The 18,302-nt window shown below is 36.2% G+C and overlaps 1 protein-coding gene across 6 annotated transcripts in view; it reads right to left on the bottom strand.

Annotated features, from left to right (window-relative positions):
- LOC126837060 (MAP kinase-activating death domain protein) overlaps nucleotides 1-18,302 on the bottom strand; it is a 28,763-nt gene extending 10,461 nt beyond the window's left edge. For 3 of the 6 annotated variants that reach the window (XM_050570796.1, XM_050570799.1, XM_050570801.1), the window contains exons 1-30: nucleotides 17,997-18,302; nucleotides 12,105-12,805; nucleotides 9,571-9,739; nucleotides 9,353-9,494; nucleotides 8,834-8,906; nucleotides 8,599-8,753; nucleotides 8,383-8,527; nucleotides 8,136-8,297; nucleotides 7,903-8,034; nucleotides 7,689-7,759; nucleotides 7,453-7,588; nucleotides 7,170-7,375; nucleotides 6,540-7,021; nucleotides 6,353-6,454; nucleotides 6,086-6,282; nucleotides 5,377-5,511; nucleotides 4,465-4,908; nucleotides 4,143-4,374; nucleotides 3,983-4,075; nucleotides 3,778-3,917; nucleotides 3,537-3,695; nucleotides 3,265-3,444; nucleotides 3,063-3,195; nucleotides 2,774-2,931; nucleotides 2,515-2,694; nucleotides 2,250-2,400; nucleotides 1,848-1,977; nucleotides 1,554-1,770; nucleotides 1,188-1,460; nucleotides 391-570 (exon numbers count right to left, since the gene is read on the bottom strand). In XM_050570796.1, the coding sequence (XP_050426753.1) occupies nucleotides 391-570; nucleotides 1,188-1,460; nucleotides 1,554-1,770; nucleotides 1,848-1,977; nucleotides 2,250-2,400; nucleotides 2,515-2,694; nucleotides 2,774-2,931; nucleotides 3,063-3,195; nucleotides 3,265-3,444; nucleotides 3,537-3,695; nucleotides 3,778-3,917; nucleotides 3,983-4,075; nucleotides 4,143-4,374; nucleotides 4,465-4,908; nucleotides 5,377-5,511; nucleotides 6,086-6,282; nucleotides 6,353-6,454; nucleotides 6,540-7,021; nucleotides 7,170-7,375; nucleotides 7,453-7,588; nucleotides 7,689-7,759; nucleotides 7,903-8,034; nucleotides 8,136-8,297; nucleotides 8,383-8,527; nucleotides 8,599-8,753; nucleotides 8,834-8,906; nucleotides 9,353-9,494; nucleotides 9,571-9,739; nucleotides 12,105-12,278 (5,151 nt within the window). In that variant the 5' untranslated portion in view covers nucleotides 12,279-12,805; nucleotides 17,997-18,302. Of the gene's footprint in view, nucleotides 1-390; nucleotides 571-1,187; nucleotides 1,461-1,553; nucleotides 1,771-1,847; nucleotides 1,978-2,249; nucleotides 2,401-2,514; nucleotides 2,695-2,773; nucleotides 2,932-3,062; nucleotides 3,196-3,264; nucleotides 3,445-3,536; nucleotides 3,696-3,777; nucleotides 3,918-3,982; nucleotides 4,076-4,142; nucleotides 4,375-4,464; nucleotides 4,909-5,376; nucleotides 5,512-6,085; nucleotides 6,283-6,352; nucleotides 6,455-6,539; nucleotides 7,022-7,169; nucleotides 7,376-7,452; nucleotides 7,589-7,688; nucleotides 7,760-7,902; nucleotides 8,035-8,135; nucleotides 8,298-8,382; nucleotides 8,528-8,598; nucleotides 8,754-8,833; nucleotides 8,907-9,352; nucleotides 9,495-9,570; nucleotides 9,740-12,104; nucleotides 12,806-17,045; nucleotides 17,299-17,996 lie in introns of those variants that run through there. The other 3 variants (XM_050570798.1, XM_050570797.1, XM_050570800.1) reach the window with 3 other exon arrangements.

Below are 18,302 nucleotides of genomic sequence, written 5' to 3'. Positions count from 1 at the left end.
ATAAAAACTTGGTTGGTTAGTCGTATAGCTGTGACGTCATGTTAAAAATAAAATTAAAAATTAAAAAAAACATATAGTCATGTATTTATCTCGGATCGTGGGAAACGAAATGCTATTCTTTTAACAACAATAAACGAACTGAGGAGGAGGAGGGTTTTAAACAAAATACTAATAAGTATAATAAGTAATAATAATAGTAATAGTAATAGTAATAATAATAATAATAATAATAATAATAATAGTAGATAATAATAATAATAATAATAATAATAGTAGTAATAATAATAATAATTAATAATAATAAAACGCGTAGTATAATAGTAATAATATGTATATATATTTTTTAATCATATAATTGTTGCTGCGGCATGCATTTCTTGTATTACTTACCTTGCTGTCGGAGAATAAAAGACCCACTCCTTCCATGCATACTTGAAGTATACCGCCTTCTCCGGTGGCCATGTCTTTGACCGGAAACTCTCCGCCCAGTTCCACGCCGGATATGATGCCTTGCCCCCTCTCGGCGGCTTTTTCCATCGACGTTTTAATGCGAGTATACAATTCTTTGCACTGAAACGATACAAGCCGGTTACGTTTTGCTTAGAGGTTCACCGAGTGTTTAACATGAGTATGTTTTTGGGCCGAGGGTCTGAAGAAAACTCACATGAAGCTTTTGCAAGGCGAGAAGAAAAAAAGGGGTGGCAATGGGGTAGGGAAGGGATTGTGATAAATAAGCACGAGGAGGGGTGGGATAACGATAAGGAAAAATCGATAATTCCTGGACAGCTGATAAGATCCAATCGATGAAAGATGATCGATAAGACACAGAAAATCAGCTGATCACAAGGCGTGTTCACGATCCAACGTGTCTTTCATCCGGAGGAAAGATTAAAGATTTTATTTTTCGATGGAAGGGGATGAGATATAATATATTTAAGAGCGTTTAATATAATATCTAACCATTCATTTCAAATTTGTCTTAGATATGCCCTTTATACATTTTTAAAAAGGCTACTTAGGTGATATATCACTCTTCAATTCTACCCCTTGAGTGGTTTTGCTTAAGACTATCTAATCACACCTCCAAAAGTGTGCCAAACTTTATTCGACGCCAAAATATATTTCCATCCCGCTTTTATATGGTTCTCAATGGTTATATCATAGGTAAATTTCAAGTGAATAACTACTTTTTTCGTGTAATATTTATTCAACTGCAGTTGTCCGCCGTTGGCCGTCCTCCACAAGCAGAATATTTTGCTTCTGGGGCTGTACGTCATGTTCACTATGCGTTCGTACCACCATCTGCTAATGATGATTCCCGACCCCGACCGAAGCACAAGTCCGTCGTCTCTGACTTCCAAAAAAAGCAGTTCCCCAGACGAGTCGCCACAGTGTACGGCAAAACTTTGTCTGTGGGCCTGCCTTGAATTGGACGGCTTCAAGTCGACGTCGTTTCCGTGCTAAAACAGTCGATTTAAATGTGTTTTAAATTCTCGCTAAGGCATTAGCTAAAGTTTAGACGATAAACATTGTAAGTAAATTATTGTAAATACCAAATTCGTTAGCTGAGACATGAGTCCAGTGATTTCGGTAGCGTAGCAATTAGTCACCCGACTTTTGCCCACTAGAGTCCGCACGATTTTCATCAGGCTGTCTTTAGGCACGTTCATCATGATCATGAACGCGATCAAGTTGTGTATCATGACCGACAAAAGTTTGTCCTCGTCGTATTCCAAACGTTTCTTTTCGCTCTGACTTAAATTTTTGTACCTAAGAAATGAAAAACGACAAACAATATTATTATTTCTGGGAAACCATTTCATGCATTTGGACAATTGAAACATTACCTTTCCATCATTTCTATTGGTCCTTGATCCATTCCTATCATATCTCTCTCTTGGCTGACTGTGTCGATAAACACGTCTTCCCAAAATTTAAGTTGATTCCAGATCGTGCTCCTCTCTTTACCCAATATACCTTTGTACAAGTACATTATTCATATAAATATATTCGTTCACAGTGATGTAAACTTTTGTCGTTAATACGTTAAATTACAATATTAAAATATCAATTGATCAAACTAAATATGGCTCAATGCAAGAAAGTCCAATGTCACGTTTTTAAACCTTTTATATTATTTGAGTATTTTATGATTATTTATTTTGGCTGAGTCGATGACCGATTCTTACATCAAATTCAAAGGTATTTCTTTATATCGACCACTAAGTACTGTAACTTCACATACATACCTTCGAATAAATAAGTTCGTCCTGACTCTGGACTGGGCGACCCAGACGTGGGGTTCAAGAAGTTTCCACCGGGATATCGGAATCCAGCACTGAGCGAAGATTTACTGGACCAAATACTCTGTGTCCGGTTTTTGTTTGAAGCTTTGAAGAGCTAACAGTATAATATGAGGATGTTACAAGTTTGGTTATTTCAAAATATTTATGTTTTTTTGTTTACAATAACAATTAAATACAGCCTTTATTCTTATGCAAAGGTAGTACTTACTCCAGAATTGTCAAGTTCGCTGTCAGATACGGCACTTCGAAAGAGTGTTGCGCTATTTCTGTTGTTGTTGTTAGGCGATACTCTCTTTAAATAAAATGCCGGATTGTTAACTAGCCCAGTGCTACCACTGCAACTGGATATGTCCGACGTGGCCGATGAGATCACAGTGGTCGTGTCTCCCTTTATAAAAAATAATATATAATATTAACCCGTGAAATATTGATGTCTGTATTGAAAAAGACTGACGATCAGTACTCACTTCGTTATCCATGGTGGGACTGTTACCGGAAACGTTTTCTTGTTTCTTATTGATAAACTCGTCAAACATTTCACTAGTGGAAACCGTGGGAGTGATGGATCCTCTGCTTTCGCTAATGATTGAAGATTCGTGCACCAGCCTTCCTCCGCTTTTGCAATCTGCGTACATATTAAAACCGATTGTATTACGTGTACAATGCCACCGAACAGATGGTGTTTGTTTAATGTGGGAAGCGCTGAGATATTTTTTTGGTTTGTTCGAATGTTCAATCGAAAATCCAATTATTTACCAAAAAGTCCAGAAGTGCTTGTTTGTGAGGATTTTCTGGATTCTTGATTGGCACTGGAAACCGGAGAACCGACCGCGCTGGGACTTAGGGGCGGCGAACGTATGTTCTCGTGGCTACCGTACGGACTGGATGCCTGTAATAGAAGCCAACCGAAATAATTATCAACTCTAGTGTCTTGTGTGTATTTAACCGCGGCACTCACTTGTGACTCGAAACCGACCATGGATAAGTCTTTAGTCCAGTAATGAGTGTGCGCTATTTCCAACACTTGAAACGCAGATGCCAAACCACCGCCTGATTGATTGGCAAACGACACCTCTAATCCGTGAACGATGGCCAACAAAGCTTTCAACATTCCTTTCCAAACGGGCCGGCTGATGTACTGCGATAAATGAAAAACACATAACGCGTTGTATTCGTTTGTTTGTTTAAAGTGAATGCATATAAAAGCAAAAAAAAAAACGGTTTAATTACCACATCGTCAATATGATCGCTCGGGCTGATTTTGTAGTCTAGTGTTCGGTTTAGTTTGCTGAGTACTAAATTACGGTATCCCTCTTCTTCCATTAATTTTTTAAATCGGTTCAACTTGAGCCATCCGATTCCGTCGCCGTCGAGAATTTGTTTTGTCACCTGAGTGCACAACAAACGAAACATGCCGTGTAAACGAATGAACACTTTAAAGTGGACGAAATTTTATAACCGGTGGACTTACGTCTTTTAGAAAAGTTTCGTTGTCCGTATGACTGTTGAGCTTGACGTTTCGTTTGCTTTGAGCTTTAGGCGGATCTTCGGGTTTTTTGGGATTCGAATGTTTTATCAAATTGGACTTTTCCACTAATCCATTGCGGCCTACTGTAAAAAAAAAGTTATTATAATTTCATGACAATATTACTGACAGGTTTTGTTTTGTATTTTACCTCTGCTGGGGAATGGCCCGAAAGGTGTTCGGTCCTTTGATTTCGTTACGGGCAACGTGAGCGAAGTCTTGTTGCTTTTTTGTTGTTTGTTTCCTGTAACACATAGGACGGGATTTATCAATGCCTTGCAAAATGACGGGGTTTAACAGAAAACGCATACCGAAAAGATCACTAAACATGCTGGACGTTTGCGTCGCCAGTCCGTTTATGTCGCTAGTTATATTTGAAAAAAAGTCTTTGCCGCCGCTGGCTTCCATCGATGTGGTGCTGGGAGTTCGGCCGATGTCAGATGTGCTTTTGAACCCTGAACTCATCGTTGGATACGCCGGGGGGTCGTTAACGTCGTCTTCTAAACTCCTGCTCAAAGAAGACGACTCGCCGAGCAAACCGACCTACAAGTGTATGAAATAATCGTTTGTTATTCAACTGGAATTTTCATAAAACACTATTCGTCATCGACAACCTTGCCGATGCAGACTTACCTTAAATCCCTTTTTCGAAGCCACTTGTTTGGCGCTTTTCGTCAAGTCGTCAATGGTGCTTTTTCCCACATAAGTCAAATCGTCGAAAGTGTTTTTACTGACACCCGCTGCCGTTTTACTGGCTTCCAACGCGGACTTGCTAACTTCGTGCACGGATTTGGTAGCTTCGCCGGCCGCTTTTTTTGCTTGTGTCGTCAACTTGTCGGCCACGTGCGCGAATATCCCTCCGGATCCGTCTTGGCTGCTCTGCCTAGCAGTCTCCCTGACAAGTTCTTTCGCTTGGAAAGCGAATTGCTCCAATATTGAACTGTTCTGACTGGACTGTCTCGACAACTGGCTGGGTAGGTTGCATATGCTTTCCTTTCGACCAAGCGGCGGACTTGAGGTAACACTCGGTCTCTTTTCACCGGCAGGTACCGCGGGCACTTGGAAAGACGTCGAAATCTAAAAAATGGTTAAAACGACAATTTTCTTTTAAACGTGTGTACCGCGCAGGGATAATTATTATATACAGGACCCAAATCATTGTTGTTTCTACGTAGCTTGCCCGGTGAAAAATGTACTCACTCGAGTTTACTTTGTTAGATATTAACAAAAAAAAGGAAGCGCTGCGTAGAGGCCAGAAAATAAACGGCAAGTTAATTACACTAAAAACTACGTACGAAACAAAATGTTTGTCAAGTTTTTTTTTTGTTCGTGATTCAATCATAAGCAGTGCGACTAAGAGAGAGAAGCGTTCCTTTATGTTAACATCGAAAAAAGTATTACCGAGTTGACACGGTTTTCGGGTGACGTACGGAAAACACTGATGTTACACCCTTGTATATATGCATTCGAAGCGATAAAAAAATATGTCGCTACAGTATTTCAATGCAAATAGATTGCACTGATTTTATTAACAAAACTACTTACAGCGGCCGTTTGCATAGCGGGTCTATAATAGCTGTACGGTTTTTGTACAGTAACTAAATGGTTTAAAGCGGAATCACTACCACCGGTACCGTGTCGATTAATTACCAGTCTATTGCCCGCCACAGGTGCAGGCAACTGTAATGATAATATTAAAGCTAGAAACTACATAATATACAAATTACATAATATTATAATACACATGTGTTGGTTATTTATTTTTACATATAATTATTATTTTCTAGTCAACGTTTAGCTGTTTGTAAAATATAAAACCACAACGATCGCGCTCGTGAATTTTTTTTACATATTTTGAGTTAACCTTCGAGTGTGTAACTTGTATGTGCGTGTGTAATATGTGCACGAAGCTACGTTCACTTAAAATGTATCTCGTGTAATCGATTCAAAACGAAACGTTGAATAATCAGGTTTAGGAAAAATTTCAGAAGCAGCTGTATAATGTGCCACAGCAGTTAACTTGCTAGCACACTTGTGCAGTTTTTATTTCATTGAAAATTCTATGTACTAGACAATAATAAATAAATGTATTTTCTATACTAAATAAGCTGACATCCGTCTTAGTGGTGTAACACTCGTAACGTGTGTATCATTGTAAAGTCTACAAAACAGTACTACGGCGTCAGTGCGTTGGACTCGACATAAAAGTCAATATTAATAATAATAATTATATTCCAACTATTTAAGTACTGACCATGATGGGTTCTGGTTTAAACATAGGTGAGCTCATGTCACTGTGACTGCTCGACGGCGACGAACCGATGGACTTGCTACCTGTCGATTCGACCGCACCGTCGTCGTCGTCGTCCGGTCCGGTAGAAAGTTGCAAGCTCACTGGAGGTTCATAGATCATATTTATGTCTTCTGTAACTGGTCCTATATCTCTTTCTTCTGTAAGTAAATCGTTTTTTTTTTGTTTTAAGCATTGCATAGGTATTTATGACGGTTATAAAAATCCCACCTTGTTCGATAAAAGGTGTTTGATAGACATTGTCGTCTCGATAACCCCGTGAAGGTTGCTCGTCGCCGCTACTACTCGAGTCGGTGTCGACGTACAAATCACCTGTTTGAACGTAAATCGATTATTTTTAACTTATTACCAGTGCTCATGCTAGCTAACCTAACCCCTAGCCGCGTCTGTCACTTACCAGATGTTTGCGCTGAAGCAGTTGTGTTGTCCATGACCTTTTGAATCGACCAACCCAATTGCCACACGTTGTACACGATCGAGTCCAGAGTACTGGAATACCATTTTGATTTGTCGCCGATCATAGCCGGATCGTCGACGCCGGTTTGGATCCGTTGGAAAACAACGTTGCTCGGAGTCAGAGCCCATTCGGCGAAGTAGTCAACCGCTTGCGTGCGGGCCAGCTGGCAAGTGAACTGTGATAGGGTCGGACGACTGTTGAGAAACGAATTGATCTGGAAGAACACCACGGGCCGAGGGTACAGCCTCAGGGTTCGGGAATGTTCGGTTAGGTTGGCTAGCACGTCGCCTGACAGGAAAAATTGAACCATAGCCACTCTGATGGCAACGTCCACCGAATCGATGTCGCCATTACTGTAAATGGAATTACGGTTTCTCGTGTTCTGAGACGTTGCCGACACCGAGCTCGATGAAGACTTTCTCCTAAAACACCGAAAATTATATTTGAAAATAAAAAGAGATTTCCAGCTAAAAGCAGAAATGTAGAAGCACGAATAATGGCTTTGGGATCAATTCAAGATTGGACTTGTCCTCTTGTGCTTGGCGTGCAAAATAAAAATATTTTTCAAACCTATCCCAGTTCGTGTTGACGTCCGAGACCGCTTCGTCGGGATTAATCGGTGGGTTGTTGTAGTTGTCTGCTGTGCTCTGTTGCTGTTTCGAAGTACACTCTTCGGTTACACCTCCGATTGATTGCGACGAAGCCATGACACCGTTGTCGAGAAAATAATTTGGTGGTTTCGTATTGATGTTGGACCGAAAAAGTCCGCTTAAAGCCTAAACGAATCGAAAAAGCATTTAATTCGTGTATCCGATATTATTATGCGATTAACGGGAGGGAAATGAGAAATTACATTTTTTAAGTTGTTTTTCAACACAATCGCTTCGGATTTCGGCAATTGAGGAATAGGCCCATCGTCCCGGTTGGGAATGGCCGGCGGCGTTATTTTGGTCGAATCTAAATCCACAATCCAAACGTCTTTAGGGAACCTTTAGCGAAAAATTAAATAATACAATTAACGTAATGTTTTAATATTGAAAAGACGTTTTATAATATCATCTTTACAATTCATTAGCGGGCAACACTAACCTGAAATCTCTTTTCGTTTGAAAAAAGCTGCACGGTACACCGACCACATAAGGCACTGGACTTTCAAAGAGCTGTAAATAATACATTTAAATGAAACAAACTTGTATTACACCCGACAAAACCAAACCCGAGCACTATTGGGTGTAGTTCTATTCAATTTGTATACATCAGTGACTATAGCTTTAAAAAAATCAAGCAAAAAATCATAATATACCATTTCTGATTTCGGTAAGCTAGTCGGTAGCAATGGTATGACGGTGAACATGTATTGCAGAGGATACATAAGCGTGATTAGAGCCATTACTGACATGGAGAGTGCGTTGTAGTCTTTCGATTGGAACACCACCTGAAATAAAAGTTTAACCACGATAATGGTTTTAATGGCGTGAATAAAAATGTATGTACACACTGGTATTCGTATAGAACATATGTGTCTAAGATACACACCTTGTTCTCTAACATTATAATGGTTAGGACGTAGAGACAGGTGTCTATTCCCAATAGCTCTAGAGGTAAATGTAGTGGAAAATCAATTAACGAAAACCGTGTATGGTCGGGCAATGAAAATATTAAAGGCGGCCGTCGTTCGTTTTGGGAAAACAAATAAATCTAAAAAAAAAATAGCGGTTGACATTTTAATATATCTGATACGTTACGAAAACCGTACACAAAACGCGGTTATGTCAATATTTACCTCTAATCTTGTTTTCCCAGGCACTGGAACCGGAACGCTTAGTAACCGCAAAATCCAAGTCTCTATCTCTTTGATGTATCGAAACACTCTGGGCGAGTAGTCTCGAGTCACTAACCCAGTTAGTATACTCCATATACAATTGTTCCTGTAAATATATTAGACACCGGTTATGCCACAGAGAAACCAATAATCAACGTCAAGACGAATTGTTATTACTTTTTACGCCCTTTTCTTCGGTGGTTGCCGAGTTTTTTATTGCAAGAATCGATAATGTTTTTTAAATAAAATAAACATTCTCTAAAACTCGAAAACAACGGATGATGAGATACAAGGCACAGTGAGGTCAAAGAGAATAGCTCTGCTTGCGTTTCCTATAACACATAAACGCCATGTTTATCATATTATGCCTATCAAATTAACGTACTAGCGGATTGACTATGCAAATACTAACCGCTGTCGTTCCTTGATCAGCAATTGAATCTTCACGCGAAAAAGATTGAGAAAAAGACGAGCTAGTCGAATGGCTGAAAACATAATGTGCTGATTATGAACAAGTTCAAAGTAACACTGTTCTTAGATAACAACTACTATCAATTAAGGAGAAGGGGGTAAGGACAAATATTTTTTTTAGACACAGTCAACTGTACATTAGGATAGTATGTGGATCTTACCAGGGATTGAAAACGATACCAAGTCAAAGTGTATACTGTTTATTTTAACTATCACAAAAGTTGATTAGAATGATTGGTAGTATTTCAAATTTAAGTAATGCATTTTGTAACAATAAAAACGTTTTGTTCTAGGAACGACTTTTTAAACTGTTTCAAAAGATAAAATAATTTCCATTGTCTTTTGAAGCTCGTTGAGCTATTTGACCGTCGCAACGTACAATGATGTTAAATCAACTTTTGTGGTAGTTTAAACAAAATATAGAGTAAATTTTGACATGGTAACATTTGCACGATCTTACCATTTTAAAAACAACGAAGAATAATCCTTTGGTCTTTTGTACGTATACTGGCCGTCGGATGCTTCTAGTGTTTCGGAAGTACTTCGGACATACGGATCGATTCGCCTGTAAAAATTGACACAGACGCCGTATCTTATCCTCGCTGAAACGATAACAAATTATGTACTCTATGGAATTTATTATGTTGTCGACTAATGTACCACGTCTTAGAAACTTACTTGTGTCCTTGTCGGTAAGGGTGAACACGAACGATGTTACTTTGTTGGATTCCGATCGACCACCGCTGAAAGAAAGACATCCTTCCGGTTGGCAAAAATATGCCATTGTCTCCGGTAAAGCGAAATCTTTATGTTCGTCCGCCGGATATCTTCGGAGTAACTCTGGATCCTGTGGAAGCCATTGCAAGTTACCGTAAGTTATTATTATTGCTGGCTATAGACCGTTAAGTATAGGAGATAACAGACTAAATGTACATATAGTTCAGGAGCATAGATAATAAATGAATGGATAGGACATGCCCATAGATAATCTCATGTGAGGCAAGGTTCCCGGAATGGCGGCCAACTAAGGCGAATTATCAATATTTATGTTATCAATTATTTACATTATCCATTTGCCGACTGCCGTTGCCCGTTACGGTTTTATAATTTACTGTCTACTTAAGTACTTAAGTAATCAAAGATAAAACAAATTTTCAATTTTTGAAAACATGCAATGTGTCAACAATGAATCAAATGTGTTGTTTGACCAAACAATTCAATTTGATACACATCGTGATGAACTTATTACTACCATTTGTAAAACTTACTACAAAGTACGATTTTTTCACGAGGTCAGGAAAGTGAATGATAACATCACAATGCGTTCAAAATTTACAAAACTTATACATTTTAGGCATGAATAAACTACAACTTTTTTTAAAAATTTTGTTAAAATTAATTTTAAATTTATAATATTATAAATAAAATGTTATCCAAATGGTTTATTCATTCATGTTCATTAATTTCAAATCACTTCGGTTAAATTAAAATTTTTAAAGAATGGAAAAAAATATTTGTGTCATGGAAAGGAAAAAAAAATCGCCTCAGTTTCTTATCATTTGAGAACCAACTATTTGGGTTTATGTCCTATCCATTCATTTATTATCTATGTTCAGGAGCTAGTGTTTAGGACAAAGATAATTCGTTTTTAAAGAACCAAAATGATAACAGTTAACTTCTGGATATGTTATTTTAGCTTCGATCTGCTGATTGAAAACATATTGATTGGCAGTAAAGGATTTGGTTTTTATGACTGTATACATGATTCCTATAAGGATTCTCGGGGTCTGATATGTTTATACGACCTTCGTTTCGATTACAGTACACAATTATATAATAAAGAAACTGTACACAATGTAATGGGCACATTACATTGGTATCATTTCTATTAAGAATTTAGCAAAGGCACTCCAAGTTTTCTCAAAATGTGATTGTAATCAAAGATTCAGTTAGAACGAAAAATTGTATCGTGTAATTGGTAGACAGATTTGTATTCAAGTTCTCGGATAGTATCGAGGACGGTTTGTAATATAATTTCATTGCAATTTTAGCTCAGACATTAGGTTCTAGAAATTATATTTAATCTATAAAATTAAATTAAATAAATTATACATTATAATGTAATAGAAGAGAGCTGGATTTAGCTCGGCAGTTAAAAGAGCAAAAAAGCATTGGTTAATTGAGAGAGAAATTTAGTTTTCCTAAAGTAATAAAATCTGGTTTAGTTTATTGAACGAAAGCAGACAAAGGCGTTTGATGAACCGAATGCTCAAAAGCTGAAAGTCGAAAATTAATTAAATGTAATGTAAATTCATTTTACGGTTATAAGAAGGTTTAGTGAAAAATCATCAAACAAGTTTCGACGGAGACGATGAACAAGAATTATATGAGATTTGCAAGCAATTAGGTTAATTAAAAGTAATACGGAGAAAACATCTTAAGTTAAGCGTGTTCGACGGAAGAGTCATCCGAGGTAAAGAAGACGATGGTGTACACAAGCCGTCTCATTAAGAAGATACTAATTTTGTGTTAAAATAATTGTAATTTAGTAGATGAGTGGAGGAACTTCGACAGAGTTCACTGATGATATTATTTAAATATTTGTTTTTCTATTTAACTATTGCCTTTTTAATCTTCTTAAGAGTTCGCCAGGAATAGTTATTGGTGAGAGTTTAGAGATGAGAGGATGTGGATGATGATTGCTTAGGATAGGATGATGACTTCTATTCTATGACAAAATATTTTTCGTTAGAAGCTTTTACTTTTTATTTTTTATAAGTATCTATTGACATAAATATGTCTTATGACTGTGGCCATGACTTTGATCGAGTCTACATCCAACCTAACCTAACCTAATCTGAATTTGTGACATTAAGACCAAAAATCTAAAAGTGGATAGGTTACGAGAAGGTAAGAGTGAGGAGATGAAGATGCGGTGCGGTTAAATGTGCTGTATTGAAATTATTCCTTCTTTTATAGGGTTTAGTAACAATAGACATATTCATGATGCAATGTTTTTCGTTCAAGGGATAAAGCTAATAATATGTTGTATTAAAACAATTGCAATAATTTTATTTAAAGAGAAAACGAGTGGGTTATCCTTAACGAAACGCATTTATACGTTACCCATGTCGAGACAATTCGACGTTGATTACATTCACGGGGGATTTAAGGATCCTTAAAGACGGTGATATTGTGATTGAGATAAGTACCTGTACGTAATAGCTGCCACTGGCGCTGAAAGCCGAGTCCAAATAATCTTGATCATTGTCGGTGGGGTTTGTTTGCAGCTCGTACAGGTTAGCTCGCTTCAGCGATTGCGGTTTGGCGCCAACGATTGTTATGTAGTCGATTAGCCGAGGACAAAAGTATCGGCTCTCGCTCATAGCACACACGGTATTTGTGACTTGTTCTTGTACTTATATAATATAATATAGCTATATTTATATATTTATATTATGTTTGTAAAACTAAATAATAACGGTCGTTTAGTAACTTTTTTACAAACAAAATCAAAAATATTTTTTTTAGGAGATAATATTATTATCACAGTGTTTTTGTGTGTATATATATCATTTTTTTTTTACATAAATTTATAATAAATATTGCTCATGTGTTGTTTAATAATTAATCAAAGGCGTCAACGACTTGCACGGCCGCGAGATCATCTTGCCCCAGTGTACCTGCCGCCGCTTGGTTGTATCATAATACCGTTGTCATTATGATGAAAAGCAAATTCAATAAAAAAAACGACCGGTTATGTGACGTTATTGAAGGGGTTCGCACCGTAATCCATCGTTACCGAGACGAAACGAAAAACCACTTTGTTTGTATCGTATCGGCTTATGTCGGTCATCATCGACAAGGATCCTCCGTTGACAGACTTACACACGGCTCGCACGTTTTTTTAGCTCTGCAAAATATTTAAAAAATGTCAACGAATAACGTTAGTTGTACGTGCACACAGCAATCATTTCTATACATTTGTTTTTACCAATTTCTAAACAAACAGCTGTTAACAACAGCAAGTGTGGGTTCACACGCAAAAACCATGTGGATTGACGAACACACAACTGTTGGAGGAACGCGCTTTGAATGTACATACATTTATATATATATATATATATATATATAATTAAGCACGAGGAGCTTAAACGATATCGTTGTCACGCAAGGTTATTGGCCTAGGACGGTGGGATTTGTCTAAAAATGAAATACGCTTTTTACAGTACTATAATTATCGTTAAAAGCGACAATTGACTCCTGTAAATCAGCAAAACCCCACTAGTAGACCCAGACTAGCAGTCTGATATCGACAATGGCTATTGATGGCCGAATAATGAGTACCAAAAAAAAAAAAAAGGAACCGAATGAATTTCTAAGCTAACACTGAAGAGCTAATAAACGGTTTGAAGAAAGAGGAAGGCATTTTTGAAACGATAGGACAGAAAATAACGAGGATTTGGTAAGGCAACGACAAAGCTTGGTCCTTGGAAGCGATGAAAAAGCAAGTTAAATGTTCTACACATGAAAAAAATATTTGCCAATTATCAATAAAACACGGACTAAAAAAAAAGTAGTAACGCGGAAAAACAATTTAAAACTAATTTAGTCGTCGGTTGTGTAAAACCAATAATTCTTATTTTATTAGTTATTTATTATTGATAAAGCCCAAGCTCCCAGTGTTAGAACTTGTTTGAATTTTTTTAGAATGTGAGACCCATCATTGTTATCTCGCCCGTTTACCTTTGTCTGTAGAATAATAATTAATGGAAGGATGAAAAGTTGGTGGCCATGACATGTTAACGTCTCAAGTTTTAACATTTCCCAAAAACGTACGTCGGCGTTAATAAATTATACATAGTTTGTCGTTGTCAGTCTTAATTACAACCCCTTGTCAATTTCAAAGCCGACAGTAGCATTTGCAATTTCAGACCATCTGCTCTCATACCCCCATACACTATCTATGTCTAAAAAACAATTATTAAAAGCTTTTGCATTAGGTATTTAATTGACGTTGAAAATAATGACACTTTATTAATTGCAATTACAATCAAAGATAATTATAATAGTGTCTTGAATACAATTTTGTTTCCCATCGTCAATTACAATCAGAAAATTTGTTATAAGGTATTTTTGGATAAAATATAAGTAATAAATACTAAAAGATATTCACGTATATTATGTTATCGAAACACAAATATTTTTGCTTAAAAAAATTATCAGGATTAAAGAAGCTTTTTAAATCATGTACACTCAGTTCTGCCAGCGAAGAGTTCCATAAGTAATCGTATAAGCCCTAAAATTTTGGGTGTTAAAATTTATTTAATATTACAGATAAAATTCATCATAACCATTCAATTGGAAATGTAAAAGTTCTTAATGAAAAACTCCTTCATAAAGTTATCAAGGTATTATGGGCTTTGAACTGAACCACTAATAACTGTAATTAATAACCTTATGTAACCTTGTCTTATAATCCATAACTATCACACCAAACCGACTTTGAAATCTGTATTTTAATCCAACACTTTTACGAACAGTTCTATCATGTTTTTTAATAAGGTTCAAAATTGCCTATAGTACTATTGATTTAATAATAAGCCTTCTGTATGGGCTTTACTCAAAGCTATACAGCTGCTTAGGATGGTTGAAATACAATCACATTAACAAATATTGTTAGTCTATAGAGAATTCTAGAAGAGGTTTTTGGAGTATTTGGCCGTTGTGAAGTACTTCAACGTTTAATAATTATTATGTTAATGTGCTGAACGGACGCAAAAGATAGGAAGTGCTCAGTTTCTTGATCTTCTACAAATAGGGATGCGTTAAGTTTGAAGTGATGACAATATAAGTACCGTTGATTTCGACAAATGTGTAGAACACGAAGCGAGAGGAGAGAGGAGTTAAGGCTTCTATACAAGCATCCGTTTGCATTATATATGTACATTCTCCACTAAAAGCATTGCAAACAAAAGGGATACTATACAAAGGGAGGCAATATAAAGGGATACAACACAAAGGTAAATATACCTACAGGATTTCTAGAATTACACTGAGAAATTTATTTTCGGAATTTCATTTAAGCGAAGTGTACAAAGTTAGAACCTTAGTGAAACGTTTTAACAAAAAGAAAAAGTGTTTTTTTTTTTTTTTGTACGCACGAAAACATCTTACATCAGCATGGAATAAATTGTAAAGAAATAAACCTAGCCGAACCTTAATTGACCTTTGCAAAGGTCTGGTAAAAACGAATTAGACCGCTTGAATGATGGACAATACAAACAGCCTTTGTATTGTGTAAAACGTTTCTACCCACTTAAAAGACAAATATAACACTGCTCGACGTTAAACTGCTTTACTTTAGGGACGCCATTAAAAATAGTTGACTTCTAATTAGGTTTGTAGTATTTTATAGTCTGTATAATTTGTGTATTTTGTTTTTGTCATTGATATTGCTATATTTATTTGATAACTGTCTGTCGCCAAGGAAATTACCGACTGTTATCATAATAAATATTGCAATATCAATGGCAAAAATATATACATATAGACTATAATATTGACCTAATTAAGAGTCGACTATATTTTAAAAGTATCCTTGAAAAATTAAAGTGTAGTTTAATACACTCAAGTGTGCAGATCACAGTAACCGACATTACGTGTTCAAAATGTACTTTTTTGTATACTATTTGCTAGTAAAACATGCAAAAGATTTCTATAATATTATCTTTAGAAACAAACGATTATTTCATGGAGTTATAACACAGTAGAGTAGCACAAAAAACGGTTATCCTGTAAAATTATAATAAATATACAGTGGTTAAATAATGTGTTTTAGGTTTGATCTCCTGCGATAGGTAAGACAACAACTTAGGGAAAACAAATAAAATCTAAATTATGTTGTAAATTCAATTTTTTTTTTGACAGTCAAAGTCGGGTGAACATAGTCGCGGGTCAATAAAGTGATAACTCCAAAATTAATTACTAGTTTATATTGTTCCGAGTATAGGACACAGAAGTGACTAAGAAAAATATCTAATTTCGAAGTTATCACTGGTCGATCTGTGACCGCAGCTGATATTATTATTGCACTCAATGCTGTGTTTATTATTATAATTTAAAATCGTCGACACAAACAAATATCATTAAAAACTGTCGTGTCGATTTAAACCCATCGAATGATACAAGTATACGGACAATTTAAGAGTGTTTATTTATAAAAAAAAACAATCATCCAGTGTGTCTTTTAATTTACAGCGTGATTTATCAAGGATAAGACACTCATTTTTATTTTAAAACAATTGCAATTTTGTAGTTTTTCTCTTTGAAGACTTCCATAGTTTATGTTATTTTACAACATCAGACAATACAACATTTTTTAATCTTTTTAGTTTTTTCTAAAGCTTTATCAACTTTTAAAACTTAAAAGGTCACGTATATGTTTATTTAACTTTTTAAATTAGTAATAATTTGCTGAAAATGTTGACTGGACGATTAGGTACCACGTTTGGATAATTGGCAAATTATTCTTAATTTAAAAAATTAATAAAATAAAATAAACGTTGCCATTTAAGTTTCAAAAGTTGATAGAGCATCAAAAAATAATTATTTGTAAAATAATATAAACAAAAATGTTTTAAGAAAGAAAAATATAAACTCGGAAACTTGGAACTAATTTGGATTTTTAAAAAAAAATGTATTCTCGATTTTGAAGGGTGAACGGGTAAACTATTTTATTATTTGGCACAGCATGAACAAATCGGTTCGGCGGCTTAGAAGTTATCGTGGGTCCAGAAACTAAAAAAAATAAAAATCCCATCACTTTAAAAACAACAATACCTTCGAAACCGAAACGCTGTGGCTTAATAAAAATAAAAAAATCTTAACCTTGGCTGTGCGTACAACACAATATTGTTAAGTCGACCGTGTCGAGTTTAGAAAAATGATCAAAATATGTAAATTCGACGGGTGTTTCCGATGGGCGAGGGGTGGACTTTTTCCTGGGACAAGAAGAAAACCTGCGTTCACCGCAGAGACAAGAATGAGTTGACATAATATTATACCTACTCGCTTAAACTATATCCTATATTATATTTACAATACTTTGCCGACGATTAAAAAAAAAATATATATATAAATAACAAACTTACATATTATACAATAATTATTATCATTGATAGTAATATTTTTGAAACAATACTGTTATCGTTGCAACAGAGCCACTCGACACGGGCTGCTGCACACACACACACACACACACGGTACACGTCGGCGGTTGCACGTCGTTTATGTTAATTTAAAATATAATTAATGACTTTACGATTTACAGCCGAATGGAGAATTTTTTTTTTTTGGTACAATTTTCACGGTTAACCAAACCAAAGCAAACGCCAACCGCGGGTAAACGCCCGCCGGGTTACACTACACAGTCGGCCGACTATTACTGAGCGTACCTACATGGGTAATATATTATAGGTACCCACATACCGTGTTTCGCTTTTATTGGACGGGCGCACAGACTCGGTTTGAATTGTTTTTACAATTTTTAAAACAATCGACACTATACACGCGGTCTTATGCACATAATGTGCTATATTATAATATAATATAATAATATTATTGTAAAACGGTTCACACCGCAGAGGGGAACCTTGAAAACGCCTACACCGCCACTTTGGCGCGACAAAAGCAGATAAAAAATGATAAAAAACCTAAAAAAGGGCAAACAATAAAAATTAAAAAAACTGGGGCAAGCGTAGAATGTAAAACACATAGCGGTTCTGTGATGCGTTACACGTTTGTTTGTGTGTGTGTGTGTGTTGCGATACAAATAATAATTAAAAAAATAGGTAGGTACCGTCGAGGTGGGATAGTAATATTGTTGTTGCATAGTGTAAAACGGAAAAGAAAAACATGTATTGTATATTGACATTAATAGTATAGTGTGTTATATCATTGCAGTCGGATACGGATAGCGAAACAGCTAGTGTCTACACCGGACCGGAGTGGAGTGCATATTTTTTAAGTTTAAGTATCGCGTTTTAGAATTTTCGTATACGAATTGTGTGTATTTAATTTAATTTTGTATTTTAGTGTCTTACCTCGTGTTGTTATCCGGCCTCGGTGGTTCGACGATGCATCGCCGGCGGTCGGTGTTGTTTTCTAAACGGGTGCGATCAAAGTCCAATATCGCGAACGGGCTCGGTTGTTTTTGAAAAAACAATTTTTTCACATAATATTATAGACTACTTTACTTTTCGACAGTACGTGTGGTGGTGGTGGTGTACCTTGTGTATGCACAAGACAGAACCCCGGCGACGATACGGGTGCTGTGTCGGAGGGCGAATGTGTCTATGTGTGTATGTAAGTTGTATTGTACACACAAAGGGGACACAAGACCGTACGGC

This window comes from Adelges cooleyi, unplaced genomic scaffold, assembly GCF_023614345.1.
Source record: "Adelges cooleyi isolate 19-005CV unplaced genomic scaffold, UGA_ACOO_1.1 ACOO_flye_CR_arks_rails_tigmint_CR_PRNA_247, whole genome shotgun sequence".
In the NCBI taxonomy this organism is placed as follows: Eukaryota; Metazoa; Arthropoda; class Insecta; order Hemiptera; family Adelgidae; genus Adelges; species Adelges cooleyi.
This window is presented reverse-complemented; position numbering and strand designations above follow the sequence as displayed.